The 20,305-nt window shown below is 51.0% G+C and overlaps 1 protein-coding gene across 7 annotated transcripts in view; it reads right to left on the bottom strand.

Annotated features, from left to right (window-relative positions):
• Positions 1-20,305, bottom strand: part of LOXL2 (lysyl oxidase like 2) — an 88,262-nt gene that overhangs the window by 37,139 nt on the left and 30,818 nt on the right. For all 7 annotated transcript variants that reach the window (XM_073892615.1, XM_073892616.1, XM_025873831.2 and 4 more), the window contains 2 exons: positions 15,904-16,079; positions 1,955-2,166 (listed from right to left, as the gene is read on the bottom strand). In XM_073892615.1, the coding sequence (XP_073748716.1) occupies positions 1,955-2,166; positions 15,904-16,079 (388 nt within the window). The remainder of the gene's footprint in view (positions 1-1,954; positions 2,167-15,903; positions 16,080-20,305) is intronic.

Genomic DNA, 20,305 nt, shown 5'->3' with positions numbered 1-20,305 from the left:
GGAGAACACACCTGGGCTCCCTCGCAGGCTCCGGCAGGGGGCTCCGTGACCCCTGAGTGCCCTGTCCTGCAGGCCTGTGTCTCCTTCTATGCAGACCTAGGGCTTGGGCCAGGTGATCTCTGAGGCCACTCTACGCCCTGGGAGACCCAGCTCATCACTAAGGGCTTCCTCCAGCCGGCTGCCATCACAGCCCCAAACAGCACCACCGAGGCAAACACTTTCCACTGTGTCTTTCTCTTTTGGGGCCCAACTGTCAGCTGAGTCTCAGAGGCTGACATAAAACAAGCCTACAAGGTTTAGCGCCCGCCCTCCTGCCTCTCTGGCTAGAGGTCAGGAATCGAGTTGGTTTTCAGTAGTCAGTTCATCATCTCCCAACTTGCCTGAGAACACCACCCACCACCGCGGCCTTGGATGCCTCCCAGCCCTGGGGACATTTTCCTGTCCCAATGTGAACAGGAAACCCGGACACAGGGGGGGGGGGTGGAGCAAGGAGAGGGTTTCTAATGCAGCCCAGCCCACGAGAGAGGATCGCCTGGAGCGAAGCTGCCAAAACAGAGCTGAGACCCTTCCTCAAAAGCAGGAAGAAGACTCAGGACCGTCCTCAGCTGGGGAGATGGCTTTCAAAGGCCATCTGAACAAGCCATGTGCTGCCTGGCCTTGGTCTGATGGCAGCCTTCCCCACTCCTAGGACTGGGCTGGGGGCTGTGGTGGGGCCAGCCAGGGGAGGGGTTTGCTTTTCTTGGCTCCAATGGGTCGGAAAAGCTGAGAAAGTGTCCCCAGGGAAGGAGCTGACCAGATGGAGGGAGTTGTCCAGAGACTCAAGAGGCCTGAGACCACTCCGCCTCCCAGCTGCCCTGTGCAACCAGGAAGATCTGGGCCACGTCTGGGGCGGTGGAGGGTAGGAATTGACATTGTGCTCACCCCCGGGGTGTTGTGAGCCTGCCCTGCTGCCTGCGCTCACCCCTGTGGCGGACTGGGGGCTCTAACCAAAGGCGGCCAGGCCAAGCCCACGGAGGGATGCAGCCTGCCTCTGACCCCAGGGATCTGGAAGGAGAACCCGGCTTGGAACCCAGGTCTCCTGACTTGGAAATTCCCTGTCCTTGGTTTGAAAGGAGAGAGGCAGTGCTGTGAGTCTACACTCTCTGGGAGTGTAGACCCTGAAGCTGGAGACCTGTGTTCGGATCCTAGTTCTACCTCCTCTCTCTGACTTTCTTTCTTCGACTCTGAAGCAGTCCCCTGCTTCCTGGTGCTGGAGGGTTCGATGGCTAGCAGCAGAGCCTGATACAAAGCAAGCACTCAGAAACCGACTGTCGCTACCACTAATAAGAGGAGAGAGGAGGACCCCACTACCAACCAAGGTACTCCAGAGGCCAGTCTGTCAGGGGGCCGAATCCCTTCACTGGACACCCCTCGGAGCAGGTTACTCTAAGTCTCATTGGTATCTCCCCGTTTCCCCCTTGGAGATGCTAAATTTGGCAACCAGAACAGCACTGGAAGGTTTAACTGGGATGGGTGTAACTGAGTCAAATCGAACCATTTTTCAATCTCCTGAAAGGTCCAGATTTCTCTGAATAATCATTTGCTGAGGAAAAGTGGGCATGTCTCCTTAAGTTGGCGCTGCCCTTGCCCCCGCCCCCCCGGCCTGGCTAGTACTGTCCTTGTTCGGCCCCTGTGGTCCCTGCGCTGTCTGCACTGAGAGGTGGGATTTTTCTGGGCTGGAGCACCCTGCACTTCATCTCTGCCCTCACCCTTCCCTCACCCTACCTTTGTCATACTTTTGGGGTCTGTCTCCCACAGGAACAGGAGTTTCTCAAGGGAAGTCTTGCTGGAAGGCCACGGGCGGGCCTGCCATGACGTGGGGCAGGAAGGACTCTCCTTTGAGGGGCAGGGGTCCCTGCCAGAGTTGACTCTGAACCAGGCAGGGCGAGAGCCCAGGAGTAAGCAGCCCCCTTACTTGTACACTTTGGTGTTGTACGTCCTCTCCCCAGGGAAGCCAAACATGCCGCAGACCACTCGGGAATTCTTGGCTGTCCAGTGCTTGTCACAGATCTGCTTCCAGGTCTTGCCGTCCTTGACCTCCACATAGCCCTCTGTCACAGGGGTGCGCTTGCGGTAGGCCGACAGGATGGCTCGGATCCGGATGTCCTCCACCTGGATGTTCAGGTTCTGGGAAGGCGGAGGCACAAAAGCAGAGGACTCACTTGCCGGGTCTGGCCATGAGAGGTGGCTGCAGGCCGGGCACTCTGCAGCCCGCCTCTGCCCTCAGGCCTGGCAGAGTGGTATGTGTGTGGGGGGGTGGGGGGGGGTATGTGGCGGGGGGGGGGGGGGTAGGAGTGGCCAGGAGCAGTCAGAGAAGAGCCCCAGGACCCCAGCGGCTTCTCCTACATCCTACAAAAAGCCCGGACAGCAGAGTGCGGCCACCTCCCTCCGTGGGTTCTCAAAATAAGCACAGAAGAGTGTACGCGTTCTTTGAATTTTCAAGTTCTATACTAAAAACAATTTGGGTTTTGTATTTTACTCCAAAGCATGTCTGGGCACACATGTGTGCCTGCATGTGTGTGTCTCCCCACTAAGCTTTCAGTAAAATTGAAGTGTCAGGCGGATGAGCCTCGGCCATCTTAAGGCTGGTGGTGCCATCTTGCATTCTAGCTCATGCCCTGGGGTCGGTGCTCCTCCGTGAGAAAAGCCCAGGAGAGAAGGGGGAGGGCTTGGAGAGAAGAGGGGAGGGAGGAGCTTTGGGGAGGGACTCAGGGCTGCCCAGCAGGGAGGTAGAGATGGTCAGGGTCAGTCGCTGGGCTGTGTCAAGGAAAGGAGAGATTACAAATGACTTGAGGCCCTAGGAAAGCCCCCCTTCCTCCCCCCCACCCCCACCCCCACCCCATCCATCACTCTGAGGCAGTGATGGAAGAGTCAGGACCCCGACCGGGGGAAGCAGAAGACACTGGGCAAGGGCGGGGCACGGCCTCTTGCCACACTGCATTGTGGGCTCTCCTCCCTACACCTCTTGACACCGAGTGGCAATGTCCCTGCCCCACGCCTACCCCAGGGGCCCAGGGATTTGGTAGAAGGACAGAGGGCCTCGAGAGGCCAAGCGGGACGAGAGGAATGGGGGGCTCCACGGAGTTGAGAGCTGCGCTCAGTCTGCCCCAAATACTACAGAAGCTCCCTCCCAAAGCTCCGCAGTTCCAGCCCCTCCTCTTTCTGCCCCTGCCCTGTGAGACCACCAGCAGCTCTTGCAAGGCTCCCTGAGCCCCTGCATCCATTGCCCTCTTCCATCCATCTGCTACAGGGCCAGCCACCAGAGGTCTTTCCTAAAACAGAGTGATCCTGTCCCTTGACTGTATAATAATATAATAATGCCCCGATCACTTAGTGAGGTGCCCACAGCTGGTCATGACTGATGCCCCCTGTGCCTCCAGCCCCCTCAGTGTCCCCAGCCCCAAATCTATACTCAGATCCGGTTAACCGCAACAGAATAGCAACAGCCTCCATGTGCGAACCCCACAAGGAGTGTTTTATGTGTGTCCTCTTACTTCATCCTCAACTAACAGAATCGGGTGGTTCGGAGCTATTGCCATCCCCTTGTCCAGATAAGAAAACTGGCTGACTCTATCTCCCGAGAACCACCTAGAGGCAGGGAGTGCAGTGTCAGGAGCTCTGAGCTGGGCCAGGGAGTAAGGGGGGGCGCACAGGATCCTGGCAACCTGAGTGACTGCGCCCCTGTCCAGCCAGGATGCAAATGAACCACGAGGTTGAACAGAACCATTATTTGGGTGCCCGGGGATTCATGTCTCCTCACCCCGGCTTCAGGGTGCAAAGCCAGGCCCTGTTTCCACAGCCCGGCAAGGCAGTGGAAAGTATGTGGGCCAGGAGTGATGGCGTTTGGCCCTGGTTCCTTTCCAAGCAGAGAGGAAGGAAAGCGCCAGGGGCAGGATTATGTTTGCCAGCTTAGATCCTGGATCCTTTACAGCCTCCATTCAGGCCACAGGACCTGTGCCACCAAGACACGTGGACAGGGGCAAGCCAACAAAGGGCCTGAGCTCCGGAGCAGTGACCTGTGGCCCAGCCCCCTCCTGCCTCTTCCCACGTCCGGAGGAGGGGCTGGAATTCCAGCGGGTAATGCATAATGCCCAGAAGGAAAGTTACTCTCCAGGGCAGGCAGCCTGGGCCAACTTTATTAAATTCCGATCCTGCCCTCCCCCCCCACCCCCGCCCATGGGGCAGCAGTGCAGGCTCACTAAGGGGAGATGTAAAATGTGACCCTCAGCACCTCAGCTACCACAGTGGGAGAGGGGACACGGCAGAGCCACGTACCCTTGTCTTGATGCAAGGTAGCATCTCTTCTGCAGAAGTGTGACAGTGGGGGGGGGGGGCACCCGGGGTTCTAAAGGATGTGGGAAACGAGGTTTAGAGAAGAGAAAGTACTGGAGCAAAGTGTCCTCGCCCTTACTCTTCCACCAACTCACTACTTGTGCGCGCGTGGGCGTGCGCGCCCACAGGATGCCGTGCCTCTCTGTGTGGGTCTGTGTGTCTCTGTATGTCTGTGTGAGTCTGTCTGTGCACCTATGCGGCGCAGGAGAGGTCCAGAGAGGGACTTGTTCTCTCCAAAGCCTTAGAAAAGTGGTCAGGGTCTCTCCTTCAAAATGGAATGTCTTCTTTTCTCCCTCCATGGAAGCAACCCCTTCTCATTCCGTCAGGTTCAAATTCACTTCAGTCATTCATTTATTCATTCATTCAACAAAATACAGTCTCTGCCCTCAGTGGACCTTGAAGGGTTCCTCCGTCTGCCCCAACCACAGGGCTCTGTCTCTTCTCTGAATAACAAAAACTGCGAGGGCCCTCACCAACCGATTCAGTACACGGCAGGCTCTGGGCTCACTCAACTCCCATGACAACCCACAAGCAGGCCAATGGTACACTCATGTTCCAGGTGAAAAATGAGAAAACTTGGCAAGATTTTGCAACTTCTCCAAGCTCACAGAGCCAGGAAGTAGGTAAACAAGGGTGAAGACTGAGTTCGGACTCCAAGCCTGTGCTCCGGCCTGGGGACCGCTGGTCTCTGCCCTCCCACTCAGCTCCTGTCCAGGGCGAGGTACTGAGTTGACCCACACGGGGCAGGGGCAGGGGCAGGGGCTCGGCCTTCTGGGTGGTCCCTTTGGGGCCTGCACGTTCGAAGTCCATCCTGTGCTCCGGTGGGAGGAGCCCTGAGTCAGACCAGAGTGTACGTGAGGGGAGAACTGCCTCCCAGCTGCTCTTGGACTTGGGCCAGGGGACAGCAGGGAAACCTTCGTGGCGCACATTCAGGGCTCCCTGCTAGCTAACGAGCTCCCATAGGCCGCTCAGACACTTCTGTGCAGGAAAACACACACAGACACACAAAACTTCCCTCCTTACTTCACTGCTGTGGAATCTCTTCCATAACCACAAGGCTTACGTTTTTTTTTCCTCAGAAGTTCAACTCCAAAAGAGAAGAGAAGATGTGAAACACTGAAACATAGACACATTTTTCTTTCTTTTCTCACAAAGGGCTCTCTAGACTTGCTGGTTTTACATTAAGACCAACAGCCCAGAAGCTGGTAATGCATCTGGCACATTTTCAAATTAAAATTAAAGTCTGAATGCTGTCTCTCTTGCCAGAGATAAGAATTCACCCAGATCTCCAACAAGGCCTTCCTCCAAGGAATTCACAGAACCTTCTAGACTTGTCCTGCTCAGAACTCATCTCATTCCCGGCAGGGCTCGAGCCCTGAGAGTGATGATGAGCCACTTCCAAAAGGGCAAATCAAGGTGCAGGGAGGTGGGGACCTGCCTTGCTTCAGCCAGGGGGCTGGTGGAAAGAAAGGCTGGTGCAGGAGCACCAGGGCAGGCCTCCTAGTCTTGTGTCTGCACGACATTTCACATTTGCAGCATCTGTGAATGACTTGCAAAAATTCCACAATGTGACAGTCTGGGGCTGTCGCCAATGAGGAAAAATCACCAATTTTGAAAGTCTAGTTGAAGATTGCATCAGGTAAAGATACAGCGGGAGGCAAGGCAAGCAAGCAAGGCTATAAAGAAGCACTTCACCATCTGAAAGCTCGACACTGGGTGCAAAGCCCCCCATCCCGGGAGGCATGTTTGTAAGGGCCCCATCTTGGCCCAATTATCTTCCTTCCCTCTGCTTTAGAAGCTGTCCTTGACTATCAGCCAGGCCTTCCCACCCGAGAGGGCATCCCCGGAGGTGTCGAGGAGGGAGGACAGCAGTGGTGAGATGCACGAGTACACAGTCATCCCAACGAGAATGCGCGGCTGCTTCCACACAAGCTCCGCTTGCTTAGCAAGCCGCATCCCTCCACTGCTAATGGCTCCCTGCATCTTGCTAAGCCCTCAGCTGCCTTTATTCAGCCGTTTCAAAACCTGGCGTTCCAGACTGAGATCCATTTTCCCAACCACCAGCTCGGCACCTTCCTCAGCATCTCAAACCAAACACATCCAAGATACCCTTAACCTTTGCCCCGCTCACTGAGTCAGGCTCCCGCCCTTCTAGCTTGCAGACCACAAGGCTCACCTGCGTCCTGCACCCTCCCCTCCTCACGCCTACCGCCCGGCCACCTGGCGACGCCTCGTCTAGCCTTCCGTCACTGCCCCATTCCCATCTCCGTCTGCCAGTCAGGTGGCGATGGGAACCGTGGGAGCGGAATGGCTGGGACTCTGTCACTTCACACAGGCTGAGCGTCTCCCCGGGATGGAGGACTCGCGGACCCGGTCCTCCTCTCACACCACCTCGCCCACTATGTAGTCACATCTTGCTCCAAACCTTCCCCTGGCTCCCCAGGCCTTAGGCTCCCTGCTCTGATCCACACCATGCCCTCCCTTCCCTTTTTCCAGCCAGTGACCTTCTTCTCTCACTGCCAGGACATCGCTCCTTAATGCCCAGCACTGAACCTCCCTGCAATTCTCTCTTCCTTCTCTCTGAGTCCTATGACCTACAGTCCCTACGGGGACAATGTCATTCACGCATTTGAACCATGTCTGCTGAGTGCTCCTGGCACGATGTGAGGCCAGGGACGCCCAGGCCAACCCAACACAACAGTCTCTTGCTGTCACTCATGACAGGAAACAGCACCATCTCCTCCATGAAGCCCCCTTCCCCAAATATCTGGTCCACACAGAGATTGGATTTCTTTATTCCCCGTGCATCTGAGTCGCTCAGTTAGTCCTTGACTTAGACTGACCACCTTGTACTCTGATTATTTATCTTTCCAGTATGTTTTTGCCACTTCAGAATTGTGAGTTCCTGAGGGCAGGATCGTGCCTTATTCATTTCTGTCTTACCATGGCCCCTAGTGCCAGACATGACACAGAGTGGGTCTTCAAATATTTTTGGAATGAACCAATAATAATTTTTAAAAATCCGATTACAGGAATTCGTCTTAGCTGAACACCGAGCTGCCAAGCCAAAACTGTAATAAAGACTCCCTTTATTCTTTGTTTAATGCAAAATAAACAACTAGGCAGTACTTGCTTCTCTTCACAGCATAAGCAGTACTTGTGCAACTTACGGATGGACAAGCAGAAGGTCTACGCTCTCTCCGTGCGCCCCCTTGTCATCTGGGCTATTGACAACCCCCTTGCCTCTCACCATCTGATGCTAAGGGAGTTACTGAGATGACTTAAAAGCTGATCTGACCCTCAGCACACGTCTAGATGGTTTAGCTAAGTGGGTATCATCTGTAAACAGCATGAGGCAAGTTGTAATCGAAGAATCGGGCCACAGTGTAGTTACCTCCTTTTTTTTTTTTTTAAGATCTTATTTTTTTATTTGACAGAGAGAGAGAGAGCACAAGCAGGGGGAGTGGCAGGCAGAGGGAGAGGGAGAAGCAACCTCCCTGCTGAGCCCCCCGATGTGGGGCTCGATCCCAGGACCCTGGGATCATGACGTGAGCCGAAGGCAGACACTTAACCAACTGAGCCACCCAGGCGCCCCTGTAATTATCTCCTTTTGATGATCAAATCGGGAATTCAGAGAGTAAGGAGCCTAAGTAAGAAGTAATATTCAGGAACTTCCACCGGGTCAGATGGATGAAGGGGAAGAGAGAAGGCATTGCCGTGATTGCTGCTCCTTGGCTCTATGCGACAGACACCAGTTGGGTGGGGGTGGTCTGGAAAGCTGAGGTCATTCTGAGCCACCAGAGGAAAAACCCAGCGTCTGTTGGGGCCCTCCTCCTATAAACCAAGAGCCTTACAAGGCTGCTGGAAAATCGAAGGCTCTGTATTGCATTTTCCGACCTGAGGGTGCTGGGGTGGGTAAGAGAGACTGCTTCTTTGGAGAACAAGCGAGCCCTGCTCTCTGCAGGAAGCTGGCGGGACACCTGCTCCTGCAAACTTGTCCCTCCGACCCAGGACACCTGCTCCTGCAAACTGTCCCTCCGACCCCCTGGGGGAGCTGAGGCCACAGACCAGCCAAGTCCCGGGCCAGACTCCCAGCTGGGGTACCTACTGTTTCTCAGGGTAATTACCACCATGGTAACAAAGGCACGATTTGTGGAACTGTCCTTCACTACTAGATGGTAATCTCCAGGAAGGCAAGGCTGTCCACTTCAACAGTCTCTTTATTCCCAGTGCCTGGCATCGCATCCTGTGCTCGATTAAAATGTGAATGCATGACCACATCCGACATCCAGCTAACTCAGCAACAGCCTCATGGGGATGGATGGGGGTGGATTCTTGGCACTGACCCCTCCGGCCTGGTTGAAGTGACTCATTCGAACTGCTCCAGTCCACTGCAGCCCCACCCTAGCCACATGAGTGGACCGCCCTACAGAATGGATCCCCCAGCCAGGGTAATGAGAGTCTCCTGCTCACTTCTCCCATCTTGCATCCCTTCCATATTTAATCTTCCACATTCTCTCTTCTCTCCCTTTCCAAACTGCCACAAATTTCCCATCCAAGTCACACGTTCGAACTTTGAGTCCATATGCTGTCCATTCATTTATTTCATCTAGGATAAATGATAATGCGACTTACTTATTTCATCTAATAGCTGAGTACAATGTTGCTTTTTACTTATTTCACCTCACACACAATTATAATCAGATTTGTACTTTTCAAAGAGTTGTGTGAACAACACCCTGGCCAGGAATCAGGTTCCCAGGTTTGTCAGGATGTGCCTAATTTCAAATATCTTGTTCTGTTACCCGCATAAAGGCCCTTTTGCTTTTCAGATGCTATGACCTTTTTTTAGCTGGGAAAATAGGTCACCCTGGAACTACTTCTCTTGTGTTCCTTGTGGTGGCTGGCAAGCCCTGACCACATAGAGACTCAAGAAACAGACTGATGGAATGTTAATACCAGACAGGATCTTATATGTACATCCTTTTGCCCAAACTCCCTGTGAGCTACGAGACGAACCCAGTGCAGCTATAGCTGATGGTCCTATTCAACGGGTCAGCAAGCTTCCACACAGCTCTTCACTCCCTTGCTGGAGCACCCGGCACAAACTGCCCACTTGCTACCATTTCTCCTCCTGCCACAGAGGGAGGCCATCCAGCTATCCTGCAGACATCAGGGGAAAGAGGACTGTATTTAGGCTTGGAGGGACTCCCACCTTTGAAATTGCAGAGATGAGAACAGACCCCCTTTCTTTCCTAAACCACCCAGTGCAACCTGTTGCACCCACTCTCTGCTGGGGGGGAGGCAGGGGCAGGGGGACACTTTCGGCTGGAAAGTTCTCAGACCTTCCTAGAGGTCCCAGATGCTGGTGAGATAAGGCTGCTGCTGAGAGGGAAAACTTGAAGCATCCTGGAAGCTGTGGGTGACTAATACAAACCTGGACTCCTGGAATTTTAAGAATTCACACCAGCCTCAGCTCCTGTGGTTAAGAGAAGAAAGCGCTTTTTCAAGTCTCCGTGCCCTTCCAGAAGGACGTGAGAGCGTGGAGGGTAGGGGTCCCAGATTCTGGCTTCATTGTCCCTCTGGTGGTCTCTCCAGACCTCAGGGCTGCCTCCTGTCACAAGGAGAAACTGAGGATTGGGGGCCACTTGAGGGATGGGCCCCAACTGAATCTCACAGCCTGGCGGTTTCCGATCATTTCTGGTAACCTAACTGCCTTTGCCAAAAAAGCCTTTAAAAAACAAGTATGGAAGAAGGTGGTGTGAGCGGGTGAAGAAAAGGAAAAGATCTGTATGTTCCCTGATCTCACAACACATGGCTCCAGCCTTGAGCCCTTCTATGAGCACATGACTTAGCAATGTGCAAAACAGCCAGTGTGGAGAGGTCTACTCAGGAGGGCATCTGGATTTGTAATCTCTTCTTATCTAATGCTTTTTCCAACTTGTCCACTGCCACAGACAGGAAGCAAAGCCTCTCAAGTTAAGAGCCTCTGAAATCCTGGGAGGTTTAGTGGGGGCTCTGTTTCCTAGGTTTAAAAAAGATCTGTTTCCTTGGAAGCAACAGTATTTTGCATTGCATGCTATGGTCCTGCTTGCCTCTTTTTTGAGAAGGTTTTGAGGATTGGCCTCCGACTCATTTGCCTTATGAGAATGCTATTTTACAGTCCAGAGACCCAGGAAGGGTTAGGCACTCCGGACACACAGCTGAAAATCTCAGTCTCCACCAGATAGAACTCAGGGGTCCTGCCTTCAACTCTGGGGTTTAAGAGAGGCTCCAGAGCAAGATGTAACTATACAGTCTGTGCCAGAAAACCAGAGAACCGAGACTCTCCCTGGTGAATTTTGTGGATGCCGTGAACCAAGCTTGGTAGATTGGTAGGGCTAACCTACTGCAGCACTTTATAGTCTGCTAAGCACTTTGACAGAAAGCATCTGAGTTTTTTCCTCTCCAGAACATTTAAAACTCCCTTGTAAATGACGAGTGCATGCTGTGTCATTTTGATGGAGAAACCATTGCCACTCTGGCTTCCAGACTGTCCTAGCTGGAAGGGACAGAATTCAACCAGCTCATCTTAATGAAGAGAATAGACATGCCCAGTGTTCTGGCTGCTGGCCAACAGGTAGCTCAGGGTCCAAACCTGTGAACTCTCCCTTGGTGGGGCCATTCACATGAAGGAGACATGCTGCTTCCCTTCTTTAGAACGGAATTCATGACGTGACAAAGAGCCCCCGGGGATGCCCCAAGCAGATGGAGGAGTCCACTGGAAGCACAGTTAGCTCATTGAGTGAAATTCATCAGCCAGGCCCCAGGGCTTAGTGATTCATGCCTCTGGCATTCCAAAGTGGGATGAACTTGGTCTAGACCGATGCTCAGTTTTCTTCCACTCTCTGCTTGGGGAATTCCAGTGTGCTCCGGAGAAGGCACAAGCCTATGAGGGTCACCTCGAATTGTCTGTGATCTGCCCCCAATCTCCAGGAGTCAATGAGGATGGATTTTAGAGATCCTGGCCATACTCTTCAGAGTAGAGTGGAAAGAGATGGGCTGGGAGGGTGGGGGAGGTGTCCTCGTCACATTCATTAGGCCACTCATTTGCACCTGGGGTTATAAGCCACAGAGAAAGTATTAACTGACATCTCATTTTGATCACACTCCACTCTTGGCCACTTTTGAATTTATGGACCCCAAATTGGGGAAGTCGAGGGAGGGTCTTAGTGCTCACACTTGGATGTGGAAGAATAAGGGCAAAAAGTCTGCTCCTGCTTTCAAGGCTAAGGTTGGGCGGGACCAGAGAAGAGGCAGGGAGAGAGCCAGAGGACACAGCACACGCACCAGCAGGCATCCCTCCCGTGTGCGTGTGTGCGTGCGCATGTGCCTGTATGAGAGAGACAGATGCCGATTCACACAATGGTGTGCACTGCCAACAGCCAGCTATGGGCACCCCCTGCGCGGGCTGGGGGTATTTTCGTAAATGCAGAGTAACGAGGGATCTTAGAACTTGGCAATCACCTCATCCTGCTTCCTTCCCAGGGTAGGAATCTGGCTGCACATTCCTGGCAGGAGGTCATCCCGTTCCTGCTTGAATGACTCTTGTGACGGGAGCTTGCTGTGAACACTGTGCTACTCGCACTGTGGGGCGGACCTAAGTGTTACAGAGTTTCCACAAGGAGCTGAAATCTCCGTCCCAAAATCTCCATCCCATTACCTTCTTACCCATCTTGGTTCTGGGTTAGAATAAATCACACATCTTCTCCATGGTAACACTGCAGATATTTAGAGAACCCACATGGCTCCCCTCCTCTCTTCTTGTCCCCATATCTTCATTTCCTCATAGGATATGGTTTCCAGACCTGTCTCCATCCTGCTGGTCCATTCTCTGGGTGCCCTAGCTAAGAGATGGCCCCAGATCTGAACCCTGCGCTCAGTTCTTGATCTAAAAAACAAAGAGTTTAGGGGAAGAATTCTTCCATCAGTGCATCAGTGCACATTCATGTTTTGGGGTTTTTTTGTTTTTGCTTTTTTTTTTTTTTTTTTTTACCACCACATCACAGCTTTGGCTTATACAAAGTTTTTAGTCAACCAATCCCCTTCAGGGGTTTTAAAGATATAATCAGTGCTTTTCATTCACTCTCCCTGGCTTTCACCCTATGGCTGATTTTTTTTTTTCCATGAACCTTGATATAGGACCTTCTATTCATCCCTAATATATTATGGTTTGGGCCTATTATCTCAACTTACTGAGGTTTTTCTGAATCTTGTTCAATAATGTTCTATTCCAGCAATCCCTTCTAGTTTTGTGTCCCCTACAACTTTTATCAGGGCCCATTTTAATCTCCATGTGAACGTCTGCTGTTGGAGAGGCAGGAGCTGGGCCCCAGGAACTACGGTTTGAGACCATCTGCTGTGTTCGCGGATTAACCTGCAGTCTTCCCAGGGACCATTAGTCATCGCACCGTGGCCCCACCTAACTGCATGTCCACCAGTCTACATCTCTTCCTCTCATCCACAAACGTCTAATAGAGGACATTTCTGTAGCCAAGAGGAACGACTGCATGACTTCAGCTATTGACACAGGCTATTACATGAAGTATTTCGGAGAAACTTCTCAACATCCCACAAATATCCCCTGTAGGTGGTCTGGGCAGCTCCCTACCCATCAGGCCAGCTCTGACAGTAAGCATGAGCTTTAGCCACAAAGTCCTAGATGGAGTGGCAACTCTCAAAGTTTCTCCTCAGACATCCTGAGACGTAGGCCCTTTCATGACCTACATTCAGCTGACACCAAAGGGAAGAGGTTCCAGGGGACTGCTCATCAGTTCAAAGCTTCCTGTGTCTGTGGCTGGACAAGAACGCTCCCACTGTGGCTCATGGTAACCACTCTGACTATATGACAGCAAGAGGGAGGCCCTCTAGGAAGCTGCAAAGTGTGGAAGGTGGTGGGAGTCACCCCACCCTTCAAACCCCTCGCCCCCCCACCACCCCAGTAGTCCTTGCTGGGTTACCGTAAATTCATTTAGGGTCTAAGCTCCTTGCCTTGGAATGATCCTCTAGCTTTCCAAAGGCATGCATCTTGTCTTCTCAGGTTATAACGGCCATGTTTTCTTTCCCTAATGGTGTCCCAGACCATGCTGTGTATACAGCAGGCACCCAACAAATGTCCAGAATAAAGACAGGTACTAAGCTTTTATGGTGGACTCTTAGCACTTCCAGAATAAAACGCACTTCTTACTATATTTTGGGGGGGTCATTTCTCTGCCTATTCTACCCAATCAAGGGTCTGCTTTTTCTAGGAGCCAGATTCAATAAACGCTTTCTTGCTAAAGTGCCACGCTCTTTTTCCAGAATCATTTTTTCTAATGGTAGATGAAGTCTTTTCATTCTTCCATCCCCAAAAACCCACTGACACGGTGGTCCACCTTCTTTTTATTCAAACCACCAATGACTTTCTTATGCCCGGAAGCCTGGATCTTCACTTGACAATCCAACTGTATTATCCTGAGGTTCTAGGCTGAACAGAGGCCCATTAAAGATGTTACAAATAAGCTCATTTTTCTACTAAGCAGGGCGATGCTGTAAAGGAATGATTTGCTTCTATGTGCTTCTTATCACTGTTTAATTTGATATTTGATCCTGGGGGATTCTTCACCTATGGGGATGATGATCTGTGTTATGCATTCCTGAGAAGAAAATTTAGGGGTTGGAGACACTGTTCCTATCAGGTACCTAGCACTATTTCTACTGGATACAATGGTGAATTAGATAAACCCCTACCCCCCAGGAGCTTCCAATCTCGTTAGAAAGTGGGTGCTAATGATCCCGTATGAGGTCATAAGGAGCAGAGATGGAACGTGTGAAACTGGGCAGGACAAGCCCATCCTCCAAATCACAGACTTTACTGTAAAGCGAAGCTGTCATCGATAACTGGAAAACTAATGCACATTAGCTCTTTGACAATCTCTTCGACTTCTCCCAGATAAAATAGCAGCATTTGAAGATTATCAGCTAGAAGCAGTCTGATCCCGCCAGCTGAGAGAAAGCTGGAAATCCTTTTCCCTGCTATAAGGCAGGCTTGGACAAGTTCCCAGCATACTCAGTGTGCTCTAGGAACATATGAGGAAAGAGTGGGACAGTGTGAGTCATGAGAGGAAAATGTAAAGACCACAGTCTGGGGAGAACTTCCTCTGGAGCCCAAATAGGGCAATTTCAAGTTGCCTTTCTTCAGCACTGGTTCTGAGGTCAGCTGGGGGCTAAAGCACAGTGAAGGCTTTTGGCTTGGCTTCATGGCAGATCTCACAGTGCCTTGGGGGTGACATCCAACGTGTCCTTGAGGAGGCTGCCTACTCCACCTGCCCTAAGCCCCACATATCTTGTATGTAAAAGCGGTGTCATAAATGTTTGTTCGTTTTGTTGTTTGGGTGGAGAACTTATTGAAAAGCTAACTCTGAAATGTAGCCATAAATGTAGAAGGGTCACAAGCCCTCTGGCCATTTCCAAATGCTGACTTGGGTCAGGCTGGCAACATGAGAATCATCTGAGAGCACTTTCAAAACTAGTCTGGTCCCCTGGGGGTAATTCTGATTCAGGAGGTCTGGGGTGAGGCCCTAGTATGTGCGTTTTTTAAAAGTGATTCTGATCCCCAGCTAGATTTGGAAACAATGGTCCTTTGATAGCCAGCCTCCGAGATGGCCCCCAATGGTCCCCACCTTCTGCATTCACACCCTTGGGTAATCTCCTCCCACACTGTATATGGTTGGTCTATGTGACCAACAGAATATAGCAGAAACGATGGTCTATCGCTTCCAAGATTGGGTTATGAATCTCCATGTTTTGCTCCCTTTCTCTCTCTTGAGTCACTCACTCTGGAGAAGGACAACCATGTCTTAAGGACACTCAGGCAGGCTATAGAGAGCTTGTGTGCAGAGGACCAGAGGGCTCCAGATGACGGCCAGGAACTAAAGCTGACCAACAGCCGCATGAGTCAGCTTGGGACAGGGCCCCCAGCCCCAGGTGACCTCATGAAAGAATGTGATCATAGTCAACCAGCTAAGTCACTCCTGGACTCCCCACCCTCAGAAACTAAGTGACATCATAAAGGCTATTGTTTGAAGCTGCAAAATTTGGGGGGTAATTTGTTACACGGCAATTGATAACTAGTACATCTTTCCAGCCCAAACCACAAGCTCCTGGGCAGAGCACAGAGGGGCTTTGGTGCCCACCCTCTGTAGCTTCCTTTCACATTACTCCCACATTCACCTTGTAGTCTTGGGCAGTACTGATCTACTTACCCCGTTCATGCCTCGGGGCCTCTATGCCTTCACCCAAGCCATTCTTTGTGTCTGGAATGAATGCCCTTTCCCCACTGGTGGTCTCCCCTTCTCCAGAAATCCTCCCCTCAGCCCCCCTGCCCCAAATCAGGTTGACTTGGGTCCCCTCGTTAGCATTCACACACTCTTCTTGGAATCAGTAGGTGAGAACTGAGTTACATGGAAGAAGGAAAATATTCATTGTGGGAGTCATCAGGAGCACAGGACTTGCCTCTATGTGGTTGACCAACGAATTGTCGAATTTGAAACCAGGTATCCTTTTGTCACTGCACACCACACCCACGTCTTCGGTGTGCTTGCAGTCGGTGACGCCCCAGCCATTGGAGGAGCAGGCCGCGAGGGTGGCCTCCTTGCCCGTGCAGTAGATATTGTCCAACCAGATGGGCCCTGAAGGAAGCAGAGAAGAGAGAGACCAAGCGCTGCGTCAAAGTTGGCTTGAGTCTTTGGGCATGCCAATGTCATCTATAGAGAGAGACTTCTCTAATTTTGGCAGTTATTGTGGTCATCAATTGATTTTTAGTATGTTCGAGATACTGGATATCACTCTAGGGCATCTGGGTTCCCTTTCCAGAGTAGGCAGCTGACATGATTTGGGGATGTGCTAGATTGAATGTGATTTGGACAGAAACCAGATTTGAGCCCAGATGTCACGTGGTTAGTAGAACAGGCAGAGATTTTGGATACTAAGCTGGGTTTCATTCTGACAGAGCCACTTAGCCATATGACCTTGGTCAAAGCCCCTCTTTCATGTCAGACACCTCAACTGCAGGGCTGTGTACAGATTAGAGATAATACATGGCACGTGCCTGTTTGTAGTTGGCCAATCATTACTCAAACAAGGTAACAATGATGGCGATGGCAATTTTAGTTAGACTGACATTGCTGCAGGCCAGACTCACCTTCCATCTGCAGCAGAGGCTGAACTCTGACCCCTCAGGGAAAATGTAAGCTATTCTGCAACCCAGGGTTTGGAGTTTTTAAGGCATTTTTCATATGTATCACCTCCCCTGACCTCCCCACACCTCAGGGATAGTCATTCCCACTTCCCAGACACACAGTTCTGGCTCAGAGGGCAGCTCATCCTGCAAGGCCACCCCTGGAGCCCAGAGCCTGGTCCATTCAGTGCTCTTCTCTCTTCCTGATGTTTCCCAGCCACTGATTCAGAGATGGCCCTGCTATGCTAACCCGCAGAGTCGCCCCCTCATGTTCCAGAAGTCAGGTGAAGGCAGGGCTGGGAGGCCCTGTGCAATTCTGCTCGCCTCCTGTGTCTCCACCTGATTTGCACTCAGTAAAAAATTCAGCGTGCTAAGTGCTAGAGGGTTTGTCACAATGAGATGCCACCTCACACCCATTAGAATGGCTACTGTTAAAAGGGCAGAAAATAACAAGTGTTGACAAAGTTGAAAGAAACTGGAGCCCTTGCGCACTAATGGTCGGCAGGAATGTAAAATAGTGCAGCCACTATGGAAAACAGTATGGCGGTTCCTCAAGAAATGAAAAATGGGAGACACAGGCTTCCAGTAATGGAGTGAAGAAGTAACGGGCATAAAAGGTCCAGCACAGGGAATAGAGCTGATGGTATTGTAATAGCGTTGTGTGGTGACAGATGGTAGCCACACTCGTGGTGAGTACGGCATAACGTACAGGCTTTTCGAATCACAATGTTGTACACCTGAAACTAATTTAACGTGTGTCAACTATACTTCAATAAATAAATATTTAAAAAATAAAAATGGGGTGGGATGCCTGAGTGGCTCAGTTGGTTAAGTGACTGCCTTCGGCTCAGGTCATGATCCTGGAGTCCCGGGATCAAGTCCCACATCGGGCTCCCTGCTCAGCGGGGAGTCTGCTTCTCCCTCTGACCCTCCCCCCCCATGCTCTATCTCATTCTCTCTCTCAAATAAATAAATAAATAATAAAATATAATAAAAATGGGGTTACCATACAATCCAGCAATCCCCACTTCTGGGTATATACCCAGAAGAACTGAAAGCAGGGTGTCAAAGAGATATTTGCACACCCACGTGCATTATAGCATTTCTTCACAATAGCCAAAAGTTGGAAGCAACTCAAGTGTCCATTGACAAACTGTGGTATACACATACCCGGAGACTATTACTCAGTCTTAAAAAGGAAGGAAATTTTCTAACACAGGCTCAACATGAGTGAACCTTCAGGACATTGTGCTCAGTGAAATAAGCCAGTCACAAAATGACAAAAACTGTATAATTCTGCTTAGATGGGGTACTTGGAGTAGTCAAGTTCATAAAGATAGAAAGTCGAATGGAGGTTGTCAGGGGCTGGGAGGGGGAGCATGAGGAGAGGTTGTTTAATGCAGATTGAGTTTCAGTTCTGCAAGATAAAATGTGGTCTGGAGATTGGTTGTACTACTAATAGCACATTGAAAAATGGTGAAGATGGCATAGTTTATGTTATGTGTATTTCACCACAATTAAAAATCAATTTTTTTAAAGTGCTAAAGGGTGGGGCGCCTGGGCAGCTCAGTTAAGCATCTGCCTTCGGCTCAGGTCATGATCCCAGGACCCTGGGATCGAGCCCCGCATGGGGCTCCCTGCTCGGTGGAGAGCCTGCTTCTCTCCCTCCCTCTGCCCCTCCCCCAGGCTCATGCTTGTTCTCTTTCTCAAAAAAAATAAATAAAATACTAAAAAAAAAAGTGCCAAAGGGCTTTCAAACTATTTTTGTAAGTACCCCTGCAAAATGAAAGGAAACAAAATCTAACGTCTCCTCTTGCTCACGGCTCTAGGCAGGACTTGACAGGATAACGGAGCCAGATAACCAGGGCTCAGACTCTCTGGGCCTGGGCACCACGTAACTTGGCCAGCTACTTAACCAAGCCTGTTTCCCATTTCTAAGGTGAAAACAAGGATCCCCAACAAACAGGTCACCATGGAGATTCGATGAGATAATGTATGTGCCTAGTACATGTTCAAACCCCTTTCCCTTCCTCCTTCCAGCTCATCAGAAAAACAGGGAATCCCGCTGTTTCTGCGATGCAAGGAAAACGCAGATACAAACACTCCCATTGTAGAGACGAGAAAACCAAGGAGAATCTGAGGTTCTTCGAGGTCAGGGAGGACGTGGGGCTAGTCCCTGACTCTGGGGCCCTACTGAGATGGGTCTGCTGTGACGGATGGCTGGTCAGGGCTCGAACCAGAGCGCCTCAGACGCACTGTGGGGAACAACAAGCTGAGTGAAAACATCTGGGCTGAGGGTTTCCAACCGGTTTCTCAATTTGGCCTCGCCTCCCAGCCATCAAGCTCCTCAAAAACATATGGTCCCTAATCAATTGCTGCTTGGACAACAAACCAATGTTTTTCTTACTAAGTACTAGCAACGGAAAAGACCCTCCACATTTGCAGCGGGGCCTCTTCTTTGGAACATTCTGTGGCAAAGCTGCTGAAGGGACAGAGATGGTGAAAAGAAGCAGGGCCATTATTCCATCTGCAACGAGAGAAACCACCCCAGCTAAGGGGAGGGGAAGCAGGACAGCGTGCAGCAGAAGGAACCATGAGGAGTTGCAAAGCAGACAACTCTCGGCCCTGCTTTACTCTTTGAGAAGGAACATTTGAAATCAGCTCCCTGGATGCCAAGGGAACTAACTTCCCCCAAAGAGCTGTTTTCTTAAGTAGCTTTAGCTCACCGCCAATGATCCTACTCTTGACAGATTCTCACTAGGAATTGTTTTTTTAAGGTTTTATTTATTTGAGGGAGAGAGTGAGTGAGCGAGAGAGAGAGAGAGAGCACACGAGCAGGGGCAGAGGGAGAAGGAGAAGTAGACTTCCCTGCTGAGCAGGGAGCCTGATGTGGGGTTCGATCCCAGGACCCCGGGGATCATGACCTGAGCCGAAGGCAGACGCTTAACCGAATAAGCCACCCAGATGCCCTCTCCCCAGGTATTTTTTTATAGATGGTGGAAGTGTTAATTTCTACATAGCCCAAGATAGCATCACCGGGCACGATATACTAATTTAGCTTCATTCCATGACAATATTTTCCTCTGTATGCGTCCTATCATCTAGAATGTTCTGATTGCAAAGCAGCCAACTTTGGCTCTGCCTGCTGGGATGCACGGTGGGCCGGGCACAGTTCGGTAGACACCATCTCAGAGCTACTAGGAAAGTGGCACTTGGATTGTAGATGCGGCTCTAACTTTGGACACAAAAAGCCAGCCAATCAGAGGCCAAACCTCATATCTACTGTCTGTTCATTCACTCTTAAGAAATGCTTCTCCTGACGAAAGGAGAAATGTACAAACCAATCCATAAACCATTTGGAAGATGGGGATCACAAATGAAACTCTGAATGCCAGAGTGTTCCCTGAGTTGTCAGGACAATTGTTCAACTTAGAACCTCTGCGGCCCCACTGTGGTCATCTGCTGGCTTTGTCGCTCTGATCTGAACTATGGGGGGTGAGGGGCAGCGCGGGGGCGCTGGGGAGGGATCAGATCTGAGCTGAGGTCTGAAGACAAGCAAAGGAGAGCAATCATCTAGGCTCAGCTTTCTGTGAGACCCATCCAGAGGGTGAGAAATAGAGCAGCTGTCCCCTCTAGAACCCTCTGAAGGGGTCCATGAGTTCCCTGAGCTCAGAGACA

The sequence above is a fragment of the Callorhinus ursinus genome, unplaced genomic scaffold (assembly GCF_003265705.2).
Source record: "Callorhinus ursinus isolate GAN/ISIS: 27379988/994484 unplaced genomic scaffold, GSC_fseal_2.0 scaffold4, whole genome shotgun sequence".
Lineage (NCBI taxonomy): Eukaryota > Metazoa > Chordata > Mammalia > Carnivora > Otariidae > Callorhinus > Callorhinus ursinus.
Note: the sequence above shows the minus strand (reverse complement) of the source record. Positions and strands in the feature narration are given on the sequence as shown.